General features: G+C 40.7%; 1 protein-coding gene across 1 annotated transcript in view; it reads left to right on the forward strand.

The window, feature by feature from the left end:
• Positions 1-20708, forward strand: part of AFF3 (ALF transcription elongation factor 3) — a 315284-nt gene that overhangs the window by 140090 nt on the left and 154486 nt on the right. Inside the window, exon 5 of the mRNA XM_053934722.1 lies at positions 8268-8312. Coding sequence (XP_053790697.1) covers positions 8268-8312 — 45 coding nt within the window. The remainder of the gene's footprint in view (positions 1-8267; positions 8313-20708) is intronic.

Here is a 20708-nt window from a genome sequence, read left to right on the forward strand (position 1 = left end):
AGGCTTTAAGAAACACCTGGTAGATGTTACTCTTTCCATCAGCACTCATGTACAGGGGCATTCTTCCATCAGGGGCCTTTTGTGGGAAAGATTTCTCCAGAGCTGTGTACTGTAAAACCTTCAATCTGTAAGAGGTTTAACCCTTTCTGTGCAACAGTTTGTAATCACATAACCTTTAGCTCAGTGGGAATGAATACCAATTATCATTTATAAACAGTTCCTCTCATTATGCGCCTATTTATGGCATCTTTTATAGCTTGCTAATTACAAGCACACAAAACAGAAATGTTTGGAGTTAAATAATGTAAACAGGGATGTAATTGATTTTCATGTTGAATAGTTTTTATTGATTTATCGTTAATTAACACTTTTAAAGGATCTCTTGGCAAAGTAATCCATTTAATTTATTCAGTGTTATAATAGCTGATGCTAAATTCATGTTAAAATTCACAAAAATATCAACAGTTCCATAATACCTGTTTTTCCAACTGTTGCCGTTATGCAGATGTTACATATTCTCCCCAGACAAACACAGACAATATATTAAATGCAATCAATCAGGCTCAGTCCAGGTCCCAGCCAACAAATGTCCACATCACTAAAAAAACCACATTCCAGCTGACACTAATTGGCCATCTGTGCAGCAAGGAGGACAGGTAGCTAACGAGGAGAAGAGCTCATCTCTGTCGGTCTCAGGGCAGGGTCCTTGGGTGGGCTATTGGAGGACTGCACGGGCTGAGGGAAGAAGCTCATGACTCAACTAAAAAGCCTTTCATGCTTCAAAACCAAAAGACTCTGGTGTCTGTAATGGCAACTTTCTGACAAATGCACCACTGTGTCAAGCAGCAGTCACTTGATGTGTTTTGGGCATGCAGATAGTAGTGCAGAAAATACAGCATGCTGAAGACTTTTCCAGAGGTCCCCAGTGGCTCTTTCCAGTTTTTTCAGTGGAAAGGAGGGACTGTGGAGTCCAATTAGGGGGGGTTTGACAGCATTTTCATATATGTTAGATACCTTCCTCTCCTGCTGATTTTTCTGAAAGCACAGGTGACTTACTCGGCACCTCCCCAGGATCAAGCATCTAGCAAGGAGTAAAATTGCAAGGTGCAATCTTCATTATCACCAGCCCATTATATTTTTCAAATGGGTAGTAAGAGAGTGTAATCACAACAGGCCCTGTTTCTTCATTAGTGAAGAAAAACATTAATATACTGTGACATGGTATTGATTTGATGCAATCAATCTTTCCCAATAACAATAAAACCTTTATATTTTATTAATAGAACAATGCAGTTCATCTCCATTACAGCTCCACTTTATTGTTCTGGGTCACGGTGTAATTCTGGCATGTTTGGAATTTTATTTTTATTAATATAATGTAAAAGCCTGTAAAATCACTCTGCTGATCTGTCAGTAGGTTTCATTTGAGTCTCCCAAGCATCTTTTACTAGATGAAATGTTACCAGTGCAGCTCCAGTCATTGATTGTTCAATGACCCTTAGGGGTGGAGAGAATGGGGAGGGTTAAGAAGGGTTCTTGGCCTTTAATTGTCTTTTTTTTTTTTTGTGGTGCGGACACTGAGACTTGGACTCAGACGATCTCATCAGTTTGAAAACCTCTCAATGCATGGCCAGACCCAGCCCTTCCAAATACCCTCCCAACTGGGCTGTAGGAGTCCGAGCTCTGCTGAAGCACCCAGCAGCCATCCAGATGCAGCCCTTCAGCATCATTTCACTTTCTCGTCCTGGCTTTTCAACATTTACTGCAGGCCAGGCACTACATGGACAGGAGACATCTCAAGCTCTGGGGCAGGCCATGGGCACATATTGGAGGAGCCACACTCTAACATCATTTCCTTGCTCTTTCAAAAACAATACAATATGGTGAATGGCTTTTCTTACACATCCACAGTACATCCACCTTCACCTAGACTCAGATCTGCTAGAAGACCAGCACAGCCTAAGGCTTGTGATACTCTGGGTTATGGCTCTGTGAACTCCTCCCCAGTCTTTCTTCTGCAGGGTCTTGCTCTCCAAAAGCTGCTGATCTGCCTCAATTGTGGGGGAGCTGCTGAGCACAGTGCTCTGTGAGTGTCATTCATCAGGAGCAACATGGGCTCTTGCTTCTCTTTTCTAGTGTGCATGGCAAGTTCTGTTGGATCATTTGGCATTTCTCTCTATCTACAGATATTTTTGATTCATCTCCTTTAATTAGCCAGAACATATTCCTGGTTCTGGTACAAGATTAGGGCATCATGATATTCCAGTTGCAGTGAGGCCCCCAATTAGTACAGATACTTTCATTAAAGCAAAGCTAGATGACTTTCATCACTTGCTCTTTTTTTTTTTCCTTGAAATAAAATCTTTAAAAGCTACTCCTCTTCCCTTTTGAACCAAGAACAGTGTTGCAAGATCCCTTGGTAGGAAAAAATAATCCCCATAAAAATATGATGGGTCCATTTCAAAAGAGATGGGTTTATTAAAGGTAACAGTTTATTAACAGTGACTGTGAAATAGATGGATTTAATGACTTTAATTAGTGCAACACTTTCTGACACAGACCTTGAGGAGAATTTAGCTCCTCTTTTCCATCTCCCTCCTGCACTTCTCTGTGTCTAAAGAAGTGTCAGCAATTCCTCATAGTAAAAGTGGAACAGCTCCTACTCACAGCAATGCAAAGCACAGGAGAAAACTACTGTATCCACAGACCGTGGCCACTGGCACTCCAATTAGTGGTAAGGCATAGCATGAGTGCAAAGTAAAGCTTTCAAATATCAGGAACAGAAAATCAAGCTTCCTGAGCTGTCTCTTTATACCTATTTCCTTGGTGTAACCTTACACAGCTCAGCCCTGCTTGCCTGCATCCTCAGGGAGAGATTAGGAGTCTTCTTCACAGAAGGCACAAGCATTATTAACGCCACCCAGTGAGATGAGGGTGACTACAGTGTGCCATGGCATCCTGAAGTCTATCCCTCTAAAGGTAGGTGGAAATACTGCTGGTAGGTCTCACGTCACCCATCAAGATCAAAATGCCATCATTGTTAGAGAGGGAGAAAAAAAAAGATAAATACAATTTTAAATTTTGGTCTGTTTTTTTCTTACTCAGTCCTTTTTCTATGGGATATCCCAGATTATCAGAACTGAAAACGTCTGCGTCCATGTTGATTTTGACCAAACGCATTTTCATTCTTGTTTGAAGAAAATGCTTCCTTAAAGTAAAAAATTCCAAAATTTGGAGACAAATATTTGATATTTTGGTTTAATGTCTTCTTGATTTAGGCCATATCTTATTGTGTGATTACAGATTATATTTCTTAAAATTTGTCATTGAAGTATTTTGACCTGATCAAATTTTGATTTCTGATCTGAATTTAAGAATGGTTCATAAAATTTCATTTTTAAGGTAATGATGTGACACAATTGCATTTTGAATGGAAGCATAGTCAAAGGGATAAAATCAACAAGTAGGTAGCCTGCCCCCAGGTCCCCATTCAGAATGAAAACATTACAAAAAGTGGGTATTTCCTGAGGGGCAAAAAGGTAAGTTTTTAACTAGGTTGAGGTCTAATCTTTTTACCAGCCCACCTTTCCTGAGGTTCAAAGTCCTGCCTTTTCTCTCCAAGAGCCATATGGGTTCAGCACAACCACTCCATAAAAAGCATTTTGGAGGATGTAGCACATGTAAGGAAGTCATTAACAAGTTAAGCCCTGAATATCTGAAAACCCTTCATGGGCATCTGCAAATGACACTTCCCCAAAATTCCTTTCCACAGCCTGGCTATATTTCTGCAGAACCCCAGAAATCACATCTTCGATCTCAGGCACAAAACCCTGTTAGACTCCAGCAAATTCCACAACTTGAATGTGTTAAGATCTCTTTAGAGAAATGATTGAAGGGAAACGTTGAGACTAACGATTCTCCTGAACCTAACAGGCAGAAGCCACACTTATGGATAAGTAAAAAGATAAGGAGTTGACTTCTTCATACTGGATATTCTGTTCTAGCAAATGGATTGCATAGAAAATGTATATATGCATCTGCAAGTGCATGTGTGTGTGCCTGGCAAAGAAACATTTTTAATATGCTATCAGATTAAGGTCTATCAAAGTGGTATTTTTTCCCCTTTTTTCCTATTTTGTTTCATCGTGGATTTAGGTTATTGCCTGCCAGCATTCAGTGCCTGAAGCTTCCCTTCAGGTCCCAGGGGAAATCCTGCAGCCCCACAGTGAGCAGTGCTGTGCTGTGCCTCTGCAGCGTGGCGCTGTCATGCTGCTGGCTGGAGGTGACACAACCAGCCTGGCTCCCACTGAGGGGAAGAGGATGAGTATGTACCTCAGGCTTCTGGAGATCGTCCTCACACCTAATTGATACTGGAGACAAAAATTCAATAGCTTCTGAACACTTTGTAGAAACACCTAGCACAGTCCAAATAATGACAGCACCAAAAGCTTGCATCATAAGAATTTCTTGTGCTAAAATGGAACTAGATACTTGCAGAAGATTTTTCTTTCTTTCTTTCCTCAATATAAAGATTTGAAAGGAGGGAGAAGTATCACAAGATAGGCAATTCCTTCCAGAGAGGTTTCTTTATATAGGTCCATGTGAACGCTCTTGGTAAGGGAAGAAAAAATAAAGTAATGCTCTGAAATAAAATTTGTACAGAGGTAGCTTTTTTTTTGAAGTGACATCCCGTTTCCCAAGAATTCTATGTAGCCTTTAGTCAGTCTTGTTTCTTACAGTTCTCTGTGCTTTGCATGGTAATTAGCTGCTCGTGTTATCAGCAGCACGACGCTCCGGGCTATTTCTTCAGCAGCCGCTGCCGTTATCCTCGGCGGCAGCTCCTCGCATCCTCCTGCCAGACCTCGCGGCAGCCGCCCCTGCCTGCAGATGCTCGGCGTTCTGCAGGCGCTGCTGACTGAGGGACTGCAGCCGAGGGGGAACAGGCTGAGCCCACTTTCCCTGACAGGTCCCCAAGACTTGCCAGTGTTTCTCTGACGGTCCACTGGAGGTTCAGCGAGGCAAGTTTGTTATGACAGATCGCAAAACAGAAAGGAAGACAAACGAGACGGGCTCGTCAGTGTCAGAACAAACACAGGGGAGCAGCTCCTCAGCTTAGCCTCGAAGTCTTTATTTGGTTTTAATTTTAATTTTAAAAACTAATAATTAAAACGTTCATTGCACGAATGTCCTGTGGCTATTGAGAGGGTGGAGGGACCGCTTTGCAGAGCCTGCCAGCAGCGGCGACATCAGCCTTACGCAGGGGCTGCGTCACACAGCCGGCACCAACGCAATAGTGCTCGGATGGGGAAGTCCACCGAAGCAAATAGCGTGTCAAGGGCTCCGTGCTGCTTGCTCTCTGCAGCTAATGAAATCCCTTCTTTTAATTTACATTTCAAGAAACATTTACCAGCTTTTGTTGTTTTTTGTTTTTTTTTTTTTTTTTTTTTTTTTTTTTTCCCAAGTTAAACTGTGGCCACAAAGTTAAATTCAGTTTGCCAGATTCCATGGCAGAGCATGTTCCTCTGTAATGTCAGTAGACATGTAGTGGATGGTCTAGAAAGTTTGATATCAACAGTAATGTTAAGATGTTCATAAGTACACAAAGCAAAAAAAAAAAAATTAAGAAATTTCTATTTGGCACTCAAAAAGTTAAAAACAAAGACGAAAATGTAGAAACTGAGGGGGTTTTCCCCAAATTTTATATCAGTTTTACATATCTTGTCTTTGGTTTTGTGTTTCCACCTTATTTTTCACCCTTTGAAATGCTGCATGATGATATTGAGAGGAAGATCTGAAAAGTTTTTACTTCCTGCCCAGAGAGATGATGGGCTAGAAAGAAAAGCTAAAGTTGTAGTTCTGGAGTAATAGAAAGCAAAATGTCTTGCTGATGAGTACTTGCAGACTGTTTTCACTACGCTTCTAGGAGAGTTATTTAATTTTGTAACAGACACTTGTTCCTAATCCTAGTCTGAAATAGCCTGTCACCAAATTCACATTCAGTATTTTTATCCTCACAGAGAAAGAGAGATCGTCATTTTATCATATGTTCAATGTACTCTGTACAGCATAAGATCATATGGTCATCTCATCCCTTCTTCTGTAAGATGGCAATAGACTAGAACAGCCAACTTAAGGGTGGCAGTGAATTTGTTGCTCTCTAAACAAGGCACTCATCATGAAGACTTTACACTCTCCACTGTTAGTGGGATAACAAGTGAACAAACTGGATCTTGGGGAAGGAACGGGAAAAATAGATGAAATTAGAAGAGAATGAAATAGATGAAATAGAGAAGAGAGAAATAGCAATTATCTAATAATAAATTCTATATTATTAAATATACAGAGATTGTTGTTTCTCTCCATCTTGCTAGGTTCACTGGCAACATGAACACTTGTCCTTCTGTTCCTGTGACAGAAATATCACACATGGTGCTGTGCAGCTCCTCAGGGGCAGGTCTGAGGTCAGAACATGACTATCTCTCAGGGCAGCAGCTTCTCTTCAGCATCCATATATCAGATATGAGTAATTCTCCAAAGTCTGACTTCACCACATGTTTAGTACCTTTGCCTTTGAAATCAGTGGTTTATTTTGTAGTGCACTGTAAAGCTGATGGACTGTGTTTCACCAAGAATGGTTAATGTCATTCATTTGTTTAACAATTAAGGGCCATATTCAGCAAAGATTTAGCAGGAGTGCAGGCAATAAAGCATGTACAACTTTCTATGAATTGGCATGAAACAACAGCCACAAAAAATTAGAAAAAATAAATTGTTCTTTTGCATATGTATGGCTGTTGTTCTCCTGACCTTGGTTACAGCTGGTGGGCTTTAGGCAGTTGCAGATCCAGATGTCCTCCGTCCCCCAGCTCAGACTGAGGTATGGTGGTAAGTGTCCAGGACTTGTACATATTGGTCAGTGCGATCATTTGGCTTTAGTCAGCAGAGGTATCCATTTTTGAAAATGCCTTGTGACTTTTTGGGTGCACAAATACAGATGTGGTAGAGAAGTCTGATTTCCAGATGAGAAGAGCTCAGCAGTTTGGAATACGAATTGCTTTGATATATCTCCAGGTGCACACCTGAAAATTCAGAGCATCCAGAGTTTTTTTGGAAACAAGAGGAGAAGACCAAACTCACCTCTCTGCTAGCTCTTTGGGTACAGTAATTACCAGATGGATTTTTTTTTCTATCCCCCTTTCCCACATGGGAAGACCTCAAGCCCCAGTCCCCTGCTTCCTGAGTTAGTTCTGTTCTGCAAAAAGAAGGAAGCCTCTTTTGGGGGTGATTTTCAGGGAGTATAGTGTGGTGAAGGAAATCCCCAGAGAGCTTGCTGGATGCAGCAGCCACCTGTATCTTGTGGAGAGTTGTAGGAGATGGGCACTCCCTTGGCATCCGTACCTCCATCCAAGTGTGCCCTCTGTTCCCAGTTGTGCTGGGCAGTGCGAGCAGACTGTGGGCAGAGGGCAGGCATGAGGGAGGGGGATGTGGTGTGTGTCTCATGCTGCCTCGTCCTTGCTGGCAGAAGTTTGGCTCCCAGTGAACACCCAGGCTGGCTATGTAGGTGAGGCACCGTCTGGATGGTTCCTGCGGGGGAATAGCTGCCCTGCCAAATCTCTGATTTCCCCTCTGCAGAGGAGCTCTGGAGTGAGTCATACTGCTTGGGAGAGTGGGATTCTTCTGTGCCCTCAGTCCCACAATGCACAGATGGGCTTAGAGTCAGCACTTGAGGAAATCACGGCTTCTCAGGGCTGCTGTGCCCATGCTCAGTATTGCTGCCTGTGTTGCAATCTCTGCGGCTCTCCCCTCGGCATCACATCTACCCTATACATGCTCAGGCTTTGCACAGACAGTGTCACTGCAGAGCTGTGCAGCACAAAGGATGTGGAGAGATATCATTTACTTAATAGAAATAAATGCACATTGGATCCATGTACATGCAATAACAACTTTGCTTCTGCTTCCTCATACGCAGTAGAGCCAAAACTGCAGGAACAGCACCCAAAAGTGGTGTGAAAAAAGTCTGCTGAATTTATAGAAATATGTTGCAATCATATGTAAACACTGTAAATATTGCATCTTCCTGTGGTGCTGATAAGGAATAATTTGAGAATTTTAAGCAGTGCAACTTTTCAGATGCTGGAAGACTTGGTCTCATTTTGAACCTGTAATAGCAGTCAGAATATATTTCATATGACAACCATGTCTTCAGACCTATTTGTTATTTCTTTTTAAAACATAAACAAACTCTCTTCTCATTTTGTTTACAGGACAGTGGAACAGGAGATAACAGCTGCATTGAAGAAATATTGCGGGTAGGAATCCTAAAAAAAACATTTTTTCCGGTCCAATTTTGTTTGCTCTGAAAACCCAAGAGAATAATAAGAATATTGCAATTACTGCTGTTAAAATTTTCCTCCTTTAAATTGTCATCTTTCTAAGGAAAAAGTAGGCAAAATTATTTCCTCATGAAAAATAATTGAAAAATCTGTGAGAACAACCTTTCAAAGCCTGTGGATTTCACTGCTACTTTATGCCTGTACAGCTGACCTTCATGCATGGAGAAGCAGATAATGGGATAAATTATAAACTGAAATGTACAATGATGTTTCAGGTTTACAAACCATGCAAAGTGCATGTTTCCATTAATCATGACTGTCAAAAATCTTAATTTTGAAGGGAGGTCTAGGAAGGTCATTTTCCACCTGGATTTAATTATGTAATGTCATTATTTTCATTATGTCCATTACATAATGACAATGTGCAAAATCTGTAGTTATTTCCATATTTCATTATTATTTCTTTTATCTTTGTAATTTCTAGTTTATTTTCATGGAGCAAATTAATACACATCCAGACAGATCTTGGCTTGAATTAACTTGGATATTGATTATTTTCTGTGGCAGAAAAATTTGTAAACAGTAAAACTTTTCTGTAATATTTTAACTCATGTAGTTATTTTGCTTCTTTTTCAAAAATGATAATTCAATAATTCACAATGCTTAAAAATCTCATGTAATAGTGATTCAAATACAAAGCAAGGTAGATGGAATGATAAAACCTCACTGTTGCTCTGTGTGCTTCTACCTCTTGGATATTCCACTACCCAAATATTTCTGATGATTTATAGACTACAGGGTTATAAATATTTGGTTTGGAGGTTAGCAGTGCATCAAGCCTGCTGTTTCTAAAGGCATTTCTTCATTCTCCCTCAATATGTTAAATGCAGCTTTTAATTCTTAAACTGGATGAAGAGTTTATGGAAGGGTGATGATGATGTATTGCTTATGACTTCACTGGCAGAGTTTTTACTTAGCTAACAGTTACAAAGTAGGCTTTGTTAGGACTTAGGTGCAAATTCAACAAGCCTAAGCCACAGTCCCTGCTGGTTTGTTACAAATTAGTGGCAGATATCATGAATTCACGATGTGATGTGACACTTAGACTCCCATTTTCATTTTAAAGTAAGGCTTTTAAAATGAGCAGTCAGAGAAACTGGTCTTCCTCCTTTAGTTTCTGTAGTTTGGCTCATAAAATTAAGCTGAAATGTAGAAGAGGCATAATTCCTTCCATGCAGAAGAAGGGGGGTATGTAAGAGACCCCATCTGAGAAGAAAAATGCACTGTATGACTAAAGATAGTAAGGTGCATCTCCAAAACAATGAACACAGCTGCTGCTCTCTCTTTTTTTTTTTTTTTTTTTTTTTTTTTTTTTTCCTTTAGAATGTTCCTCAAGAAATATTTTTGCCAAGCTTCATGATGGGTAACCTCATCAATCTGCCAATCTTCCATGTCTGCAAACCTGGGCATCACTTTCTATTCTGACCTTCCCTTGCATCTCTGTGTCTAAGAGTACGCATAAATCTTCCAGGCTGTTACTCTATAGAATTTCTGACTGAAGCTCTTTGTTCTCAAGGGTGTAAGTCTTTGGTCCAAAATTTTCATTACACACTTTGATTGCTGCTGCGTCCTCTCCTAGTTTTTGACAAATGCAATGTTACCCACCTCCATTCTTGCTGCTGCACAGATCATTTTCCTAGCTCGACATCTTGCCCAGAGACATTTGTCTTCACATCTCACCACTGTCATCTCCTTCTCTATCACACCAAGTATTGCTATTTGTCTCTGATTTTTAGGCCTTCAGTCCATGCTAACATATTAAATTCCTCTTTAGCTTAGCTGGTGATGTCAGAATGTTGCTAAGTTTTACATCAATTAATTTCTCCAATGCTTCCCATCAGATCTGGGAAGAGCCTTGAAAACTTTCCCAATCAGCTCCATAGCTACCTCCCAATCTTAAGGGGCTCCTTTTTTCCCAAGGGTGGTGGAAAACCAGTGGTGAGGTCAGGGCTCTACCACTGTTTCTCATGCTTGAACATTTTTGTCCCAATTGTTTCTTGTAGTACTGTCAGGTCAGATACATCCATCTGCTCTCTTTTGTACCGAAAAAGGGATTTTCTGTGTCAGGGAACTTAGAAAAGCAGCGCTTAGGTACTCTTGTAACACAGATCCAGATCGGCAGTTGTTGTTGTTACTGATAATTACTGGAAACAGCAACAGTAATAATGTGCCTTTGCTGCTCACTTTGTAATTTACTGGCATCTAGACATTTCCATCCCTCTCCATGCCCTCTTTTTGTACTGAGCAGATCCATGAAGTTGTAACACAGATTTTCTACTTTTCTGAAACAGACTGTTTATAAGAAATGCCATTTCCATGGTTTTGTTGGAGGTGCTATTCACATCATAAAGCCCAAGTTTAGCTTCTTTTCAAACAATATATGAAGTTGCTATAGAGGTGCCCAAAGGCAGACAATGAAAAGCCACAGCAGCTGAAATACTTGTGTTACCCTCAGAAGAGATGGCTGGCCTGCTGGAATGTGTTTATTATGGGAAGAGCCACTCCTAATGTATGGAGCATCAGCAAAAGGAAGAAGATGCTTAAAATTCATAATTTTAAGGAATGTTTCACCGTATTTAGGCTCTCTTTTGCACAACACAAAGCAGAAAACATCCCCTCTTTCTAGGTGATGTGTTCCCTGCACAAGTCAGGCTGTGGCTTTTCCATGAAACAGATACTTCCATAGCATGTCCATGTTTCCTCAGTCAAAAGTGTAGTAAGTGTGCCCCAGGTCTGCTCCATCTGCTTCCCTGTGCTCCCTTCCCCCAGCAGCTGAGAAGAGGCAGGTTTGTGCACAGATCTTGTCACCCTCTGGTTTCAGCATGTGGCCATGGCCAGAGCTAACATCTGGACCTGGGCTGCAAATCAATTTAGGCATAGCTTTAAAATCACCAAATCTGATGTTGCACTCACTGTGACATGATTTTATATTTTATTTGCTGTCTGCTGCAATACAGGTTGCTACAGCTTAAGTCTAGCTTTTTTTGATGTTATTTTACCAAATGTATCAAAGCTCTATAGACTTTGTAAACTGACAGATACTTCTACACAAAACTGCAGCTTCCAGAGAATGCCCCCAGGTACTGAAACACGGAACCTCTTCCAGTCCTCAAGAAGGTTGATTAACAAGACAGTAACCCTGTTGAGATTGGAGCTGTTGTAAGGTCTCCTGTAGAGTTTATAATCACTGCAGGAATCCTGAACCTCATCTAACCCCATGCACTAATTTATAGCAGCTTCTTCAAAGTGTGCTGACTTCTCTGTCCAGCTGCAGGCACACGCTTTGAGGATAGAGAAACTTCCAAGAGAGCCTTCAATGTAAATAACTCCAGTAAGACTAAGTTACAGATGTAATGCTGAAACATGAGAGGAAAAGCCTCATTTCTTGCTAGTAGATTTAAAAGGCAATTCCTTGTAAGCTTTGCATTGTTCATGGAGGATATGATAGAAAATTTTGAAGTGGAAAATAAAAGTTAAGACTACACAAACACCCTTTGTTCCACCGTGCATGGAGCAGTTGCTGTGTGAGTTCCTGAGACATTGCCAAAGCCAACCTACTCACTTCCTTGCTAAAACATGGGCTGGCTAAGCAAGTTTACTTCAGCTTTGGGGTCCCCAGCACAAGAAGTACATCAACCTGTTGGAGCAAGTCCAGAGGAGGCCACCAAGGGAAGGAGCACCTCTCCTGTGAGTAAAGGCTGAGACAACTGCAATTGTTCAGCCTGAAAAAGAGATGGCTTAGGGGTCACCTAATTACAGCCTTCCAGTGCCTAAAGGGAACCTACGAGAAAGAGGGAGAAAGAGGGAGAAAGAGGGAGAAAGACAAGAGCATGTAATGACAGGACAAGGGGGAATGAATTCAAACTAAAAGAGTTTAGGTTTACTTCATATACTAGGAAGAAATTCTTTACTCTGAGAGTGGGGAGGCACTGGAACAGGTTGCCCAGAGAAGCTGTGGATTGCCCCATCCCTGGAGGTGCTTAAGGCAGACTGAATGGGACCCTGAGCAACCTGGTCTCATGGAAGGTGTCCCTGCCCTTGGCAGGAGAGTTGGAACTAGAAGATCTGGAAGGCCCCTTCTGACCCAAACCATTGAGTCTGTGAATCTATGATAGTCATTTTGGATGATTTCTATTTGACTTTATTAGTGTGTGGAACTGTGTATTTTGTTATGACTGGTGGGGTTTAAAGTAAACATTTATTTTACTGTAGTACCTTCAAAGAACGGGAGCAACAAGAGTCCTGCCTTTCCACAACGATAACTGTTGCTGTCAATATAGGAGGCACTCTGAGAATATTTGCTATGGAGTTAAGTAAGGGAGTGTGCTGAGTGCAGGCAGTTCTTGATTTGTAAGGTAAGTGGAGATTGATCTGGCTATTCTTACAGTCTTAGCTATGATTTCCTAGAGCTGTGGTAGGAAACCCACAGGCAAGCTGAGCTTTTGAAGAGGTTCCTTGTGAATTCCCAGGATTTTTTGTGTTGACATGAGCAGTGTCATTGAACTGGGTAGAGAGAGGCATAGTTTGAGTGTTTGGCCTGCAAACAGTGTTTGGCTGCAGAATGTGAAGACAGCAGGAAGCTGGAGGAGCAACAGGAATGCAGAGAAAGGGCTGGAGAAAATCTGAGGACAGCCAGTTAACACAGAAAAAGCCACGTCCTTTGACATGGCATGGAGCAGTGGGGAGACAGGCTGGGGTCTGTAGTGGAGGAAAGATAATTTCTTTCAGAAGAGATAGAAAAAGCCATTGGGAGGCAGTGAAAGGACATGGACTCCAGCTGAAAACATCCACCCCAGCAAAGAACAACTCTCCTTGGTACCATGAACCTCATGTGCAAGGAGGGATAAGCACCCACAGATGGCCTTGAAATAGGTTGTGACTCCTCATGGCCACAGGACATCCACTTACGAAAATGACATTTTAAGTGTGATGGCTTTGATAAGTGATTTACTTGATTCTCTCTACCCTGTGAATCTAATCAGAGTGTGTAAAACACTGCATTTTTTATTTGAGCAACATTAAAAAAAAAAATAATGTAAACAGAATCTAATTCTGTATTTTTTCCCTTCCCCACTTGGGATCCCTTGGCTCATTAGCCGTCTTGTTAATTCTTTAGCAGAAAGCATTAAGGATCGACCCATCAAATATTCAGGGCCTTTTTTTCAAACCTGAACAGCCATATATGCCAGGAGATCAGCTGCACTCCATCAGCTGATTGAATTAAAACAAGAACAGAGGTAAATTAGAAACTGTCTGCACAAGACAAATCCTGTGAAAACATGAAATTCTACCAAACACACTGTCACTGTGAATAAGCATCACAGTCAGTGGAGCACGTGTCAATACTTAGAAGGGAGAAAAATCAGTTTCTTAGAGGTAGGTTGTTAGTTCAACAACTGTGAACTGCTGCCTTGTAAATGTTAATGACTGTAAGATCCCACTGGCTGCAGTTAAGCTCCTTGTGGAGTCGGACATGTGAAGAATTACAGAACACAAATATGGTAATCAGCAGTATATTTCTAAACACTCCTGTTGCTTTCCAAAGCAGAGGGAACACCCTACAGGTGGAATGAGACCCACTTTGCTGCACAGTGCTCATGCAATAGCTGCCTCTGCACTAGCAGAGCGTTTCTTTGCAGTCTTACTGCTGGGAAGAAACTGCTGGGCAACATTAATAGGGAGGTGAGACGGCCAGCCTCAGCCCAGCACCTTTCTGGAGAAATGCAGGTTAGCTGTTGTGACTGAATCTGGTGGGGAAACTCCTGGAAAAGTTTCTGGAGGAACACACCAACTTCAGGCAAAAGAGAGATGGTCAAGGAGAGAGACGGTATGGAGATTTATAAGCAGCCCCAGTTTTCAGACACTTAATTAGTCTCATTGAGCACAGAAGTATCCAAAGTGTCAGAATCATATAAAATAATGCATCAGATGCGTTAAATATCACTTTTTTTTCATTGCAATCTTTCAGAAGAACTTCCACAGCATGGCTTTGCTTTTAGTATCCTAAATTTCAGAGCAATTAAAGCATTATTTTGGCTGATGTATACTGTTCATTGCATTTCTTCAGAATTATTATTTCTTTCTTTCTTACTCAAATAAATGAAAAATCATACATACCCAAGAGTGTTTGGAAAATCTAGCATTTCACTCAAGGCACTAAATCCCAGAAACATTAAGACACATTTCGAGCCGTTTCATCCAACCTGAAGTACTCGCCTATAAACATTGCCCTTCTTACCACACCTACACCCAACTCATCCGTACAGAACTTTTTCTGAGCAGTCACTGTGCCTTTGTCAGCTTTCCTCCAGCCAGCCTGGGTACTGCTAGTGGTGTGGACAGCAGCACTGTAGAGCTTCAGCAAGCTCTGCGTGGAGCTTCTCCAGCTTCTCAAGTGAGAATTAGCAGTCCATACGGTACCTTGTTCTGTTAGAGCAAAATTAGCAGCAGTACCAGAGCTAAAGATATTTTGTCTTTGTCCACATAATCTGGTGATTAGAGAGCCATACCTGTGTAATACCACCATCCCCTTGACTCCTCACACCATGAAAATTTCAGGACACACCCTCTGTGTTGTGGTGCCTTGGACTATCTCTGTGTATCTGCTTAAGCTAAGGTCTTTCTCCATCCAAAAGGCTGGAGGGAGATTGCTTACTTTTCACATATTTTGTATGAAATGAAACATTTTTCATGCTTTCTCAGATCATCAGTCTCCCTCTCCAGGTGACCTGTTACTTATTGCTAGCTCATCTGAATAGAACCTGCTCCTGGTTTGGCCACCATGCATAGCATATCCTTTTTATTGCCCACATTGTGGTTTTCAACTGTCAATAAGCCTTCCCAGCCAACATTTTAAACCTAGATGTGTAAATATTGCTTCCCCAACCCTAAACAGATAGAGTTCGAGGTACAGAACACCATGTAAAATGCATAAAATACTACACTAACAGTTTTAATGTTAACCAACCATAAATTAGTTGTACATCAGCTGTTCCCTTGAATTTTCACTCTTTGATTTTTTTTCTGCCTTCACTGTTTTTGTTGAAAATACTGTCTCAAAAGAATCTGAGGTTGGAAGTATGCTGTATATTTAAACCTTGAACATAGTCAATCTTGATGCCAGCTAATAAATACCACTTTAAAAAGACAAAAATTATGAATGTTTTAGTGGAAATAGGAGCTCAAGCTAGAAACTCATATGTGAGACTATAACTTAGAACTAACACCACTCAAAGGTAATCTGTCTTTCAGTCCTCAGGTGCCAGTGCAGGATGTGGAGGCACACTCTGTGCCGTTAGCCACCCATGTGCTGAGGCACTGACATTTTCAAATACAGCAAAACCTGGTCTTTTTTTGAACTGAATAGGGTGCTATAGACAAAAGAGACCCACATTCCTTTTAGAACTCAAGTAGCTGGTGTGCAAAGGCTTTGTGGTAAGGGAAGTCAGGTCAGTATAAAAATGAAACACTACAGTACTAATTTGGCAGAATTAGTTTTAAAAATTGCTGTTCTGTAGCGATGCATATACCCTGTTATTTGACAAAGCAAGACAGAATCCAAAATGAATTATCCAGCCTCTCTGCTATGCAAAAACAATACAGTAAAATACTTACTAATTTTCCCCTCTGTTTAGAGTGTTTCACAAAGCTGGGGAAAAAAGCACAATCACCATCTTGTTCCAATACAGAGAAATGATTCCTTGTTATTAAGGGCAAAGGGCCAGATAGATCCTCATTTTGTATAGCCCTGCCACAGCTTCTCTGAGGCCAACAAAATTAATACCAAAATAATACCAGAAAGGATCTGTATTATCAGTCCTAACAAAAGAAGAATAAAATTTGGGCAATAGCAGGTATCTGCACTGCTGGGAGCCTGGAGCTTGAGCCTTCAGCTGCTGTCTTTAGAGAGAAACTGACTTTCTACCCCCTTGGTAAGACTGACACAAACCAAATTGAAACCACAGGGAAGTGTGACTTGACAGAGCCCTTCAGTAAATCCTTTGGTGACAATGGTTTCCTCCTTGATTAAACAGGCATTAAGGAACTGACCAGAGAATGTGACTAGATGCTGGTAAACTGTCTGTTTATCCAAAGTTTTGTTTTGCCATGTTTCCAGGGATGGCTACAGGGCAATGGAGGAAGAGGCAGAGCCCGTACTCCATGTGTTCTGGGCTGCAGACTGCAGTTGTGGCGCAGAGCCAGGCAGTCACCACCCCAGAGTCCCTGATGCCTGCGGACACAGCCCTGGCTTGCCCTGCAGGGTGACAGACCTACTGCCATTCCCACCTTAAGCTGTGTCTCTGAAAAGCTGCGTTAGTTTGAGGTGTGGGTTTCAGTGGCCGACACTGCACAAGTACTTTGGCCATGCACCTTTTGCTGTCTCCTACACTAATATTTTCAGTAGACATTCTCTTATATCTAGGAAATTCCTCTGTGGTGCCTGATTTTCTACAACTGGAGATGATCAGCTGGAGCTCTCCCACCACTGTCACATTTCGGTCTGACCCAGGACGCATGAGCTCTCTGTTTATGTCTGAAAGAGGCAGCTCTCCTCGTTTGGGAGCTGACACAAATATTCTTTTGTTAATCTTACTTAATCATATTTAGGAGCAGCACATGAGTTAGCAGTTAGCTTCACTTGGCTGAAAGACTTTAAGGAAATTGTGGGAGAAAAGAGGAGTCTAATAAAAGGAAATTAAATCACTTTCAAGAATATTCTATTGCAATGTCTGTACTTACTAATAAGTAAAATGCACTAATTTGTGTTCTCTTTGCCTGAGGCTAAACAACATTGTGTGGCTCGTGCCCAAAAAGCTAAGCTCTCTTGCAGCCAAGCAGCAGAGTGACTTCACCCGTGCTGCCTGTTGGGAGAGACCCCAGGCATGCAGGATTTTTCCTTGCAAGAGTCAAAACCGTGCTGCTGTCAGTGATTTAATGATATGAATGGCTGTGGCCAGCACTCAGGTGTGATCCCCTCACTTTTTAGGAGGGATACAGTCTAATTTTCTGTGGTATCTTCTTGCCTTGCACAAAAACTCAAAGACTTTACAATACAGTAAAATACAGTACTAGCCACACTGCAAAAAAAAAAAAAAAAAAAAAAGTGGTTGAAAATCTGTAACATTTCAAATTCTATGTAGTTTGGCATGTTTTTGCCATTGTAGTTCTCTGCCCTTGGGAGATACTGGGTTGGGTTTTTCTTTGAAAATGTAAAATTTGGTTTTGAAGGAAACACAAGAGCATAAGCAGCCAGTTGTCTGCAGTGATGTTAATAGCATAATTTAAGAGACTGACTGAATACCGATCAAGTCTTGACCAACCAAAATGCCATAGTAGCCGCCCTTTATGATTAGTGCTAAATGCCATTTACTGTGTATGGTGCATTGTGTCATTCTTAAAGTTATTTAGGATTTAGTAGCTTAGGAAGTAACATGCTATCACATGGGCTTCAAAAGTGAAATACTTGGAAATCATTCAATTGCTTAATATACAAATTTTTAATGTTTTCTGAAATTATGGGCCTCTGAATGAGTTATCCAAACAGTCCCACTGTAGAAATTATAATGAAGATGGTGATAAAACATGATAAAACATAACATTTCTGACAGTTTCTGAAAATCTAATTTTTGCCAACAGAATTAATTTAATTTTAAAAAGACATTTTTTGCAATAATATTGACTATACTTAAAGTCACCAAGACATAAAAGGGTTTACATACAGGCTTCTGTCAAAAAACATGCAATTTTATATAGAAATTGCAAGCCTGTCACTTTACCCTTGGAGGGAAAGAAAGTTATTCAGAGTAATGACAATAGGTTGGTGGGAGAGAAAGCGGACTTCACGCAGTAAAAACATTTCTCTCCAGCAGTGTGGGTTTTCCACAGGAATTTTTTTTCATTAATATTATCAAGTTATTTGTTATTTACTCATGAATGCTGAACAAATACTGAGCAAATCCAAGACATTATTAATTTTTCTCATATTGCATGTTCGCATATGTAATGGTTCATTATAACTCTGCATTTTCAGAGTATTCCAATGTAAATGAAAAGAGCCCAATTAAAAAAATTGTAGACCCTGATCTAACCTTTGTTGACTTCAGATCCTGATTTTGAATTGAGCACCAAAAGAGAAAATCATGCCTATTAAATTGAGTAAACATTTTCTTCATTTATCTGGGTGGCTTTTTTCTGTCAGTGAAAACTATTTTTTGCTAAAAATGCCAACCCTTAAAAACTTAATGAGTATTAATGAAAGGCTGGAATAATTTAGCATGGACAAAAAGAGGGTAATTTTCCTCACACATTTTGTTAATAGGAACTGAATCTTAAAAGGTCTGTTCTCCTTGTGGTTTGTCAGAATAATTCTCGTTATAGGCAATAGGTACCAGGTATATATGCATCAATAGCAGAATAGACTGCTAAATATAGTTGCTACTGCAGCAGCTGGTTCTCTCTCATGTGCATCAGATGAGAAAGCTCAAAGCTGCAGCAGCCTCATAGCATAAGAAGGATAATGCTTGAAGAAAATTTTTTTTGGGAATAGAAACATGAGCTTGTTTTTTCACTTCAGCCACTTCAGCCTTTTTCCAAGCACATGGATGATGTTCATCCTGCTATCTGTGGGCCTGCCCCACAGGGACAACCAGCCTGCCTTAGCCTAAGGAGACTACCCAGATTTGCTGTGTGCATCACTTTGTCCAGGCTCTGTGACCACTAGAGGTTCTGCAGGCTTTCAAAAAAAAAAAAAAAAAAAGGTGGTTGGGGCTGTTCCCCATTAGATTGAGAAGGAGCATGTATCTCTAGACAAAGCAATAAAAGATCTGCACACTTTTCCTTATCTAAATTTTCCCATAATTTTTTGCTGTCACTCCTCAGCTCCCTTGCATCTGAAGATGACATTTCCTCTCTGTCTTCCAGGCTCAGCCTGGCTTTCCCTCTCTCTCCCCTCCCAGGCAGCAGCATCTTTCATCCTCCCTGGTGTCTTTCTGCTCAGAGAGCTGCCTCCAGGCTCTCTTCTCCTAAACAAGCTGCCTTTGTCTCTGGGCCCTTGGAGTCTCACAGGAGTCACTTAGGCTCTCTGATTTTTTTTTTAAGACCCAGGATTAGTATCTGATATCTTTTTTCACTTGTCTGGGATTTTCCACTATCCACATCTAGACCCCTCTGGAGAGGCAGGGAAAAAAACCATGGCCCTTAACCTTTTATTTGCCTTGGATAAAATCTTTCCAGGTGCTGATAATCTTCAACTATCAACCTTCTCATGCACAGACATAAAGTTTTTTTCCTTGTCTTCTTAGCATATGGAGTATAAAGCATTACATAGTAAAAAACAGCCATAAGGAATTCATAAATTATACATAGGCAGATTCCCCAAATCATCAAACATTCCCTTCTGTTAAAGATGTTCCCTATCAGTTATTTTTTGCTGTGGTGTATCTACCTTTCCATATCTTGTCATCTAAGCTTTCATGGGTTGTTTTCTTCTTTCTTGTTTTTCTTGTTTGGTTGGTTTTTTGGGGTTTTTTTTTTTGGTTGTTTTTTTTGTGGTTGTTTTTTGTTTGTTTGTTTGTTTGGGGTTTTTTGTTGTTGATTGGTGGATTTTTGTTTGGTTTTGGTTTTTGTTGAGGGTTTTTTTGTTGTTGTTATGTTTTGGTAATTTCAGTGAGTTGAGATTTAAAACAAACCAACAGGAGTCTGTTTTTTTTACCCCTGTCTCTGTCTGTCTTTGCTAGCAGAAACCATGCAGCTTGGGTGAACAAGTGAAGGGATTTCTCAGCTTAGATAGACACAGACCCAGGGTGTTTGGTTTTGATGTCCTTTCTCAGATGCTTCACTTGGCAAAAGATAATTCAAAAGCCATGCCAGCTAAATAATGTGAGTACTAATAAATTCTACACATGCAGAAATGGGTTGATCCATGATTGCCTCTTATTCTGCTGTTGAAGTGCCTGGTTTTTTGGACAAAAGCCATTGAATTAATATGCAGAGTACACCATAGGAAGCACGTAGGATGCAGGGCCAGCAAGAAGTACTTAGTTGTGATGAAACCATTATTATATGATCTATTGCAATGTGTCCTCAGTTTTTCCACAAAAGATGCCATTCTTACCAAGTTTTTAAGACCATGTTTCAAATCAAATCTTACAAGTACGAACTTTGGTGTCTTTAAAATACAATCCAAGGATTTTAAAGCATTGTTGGCTTGGCAGATGCATCTTTATGAAGCTCATATCCCAAAATAAAAGCACTTTAAGAATCCTGCAACTTAAAGTGTGTTAAAGTAAATGAAAATGGAGCATTTTTTGAGAT

Source organism: Vidua chalybeata, chromosome 2 (assembly GCF_026979565.1).
Source record: "Vidua chalybeata isolate OUT-0048 chromosome 2, bVidCha1 merged haplotype, whole genome shotgun sequence".
NCBI classification, from domain to species: Eukaryota; Metazoa; Chordata; class Aves; order Passeriformes; family Viduidae; genus Vidua; species Vidua chalybeata.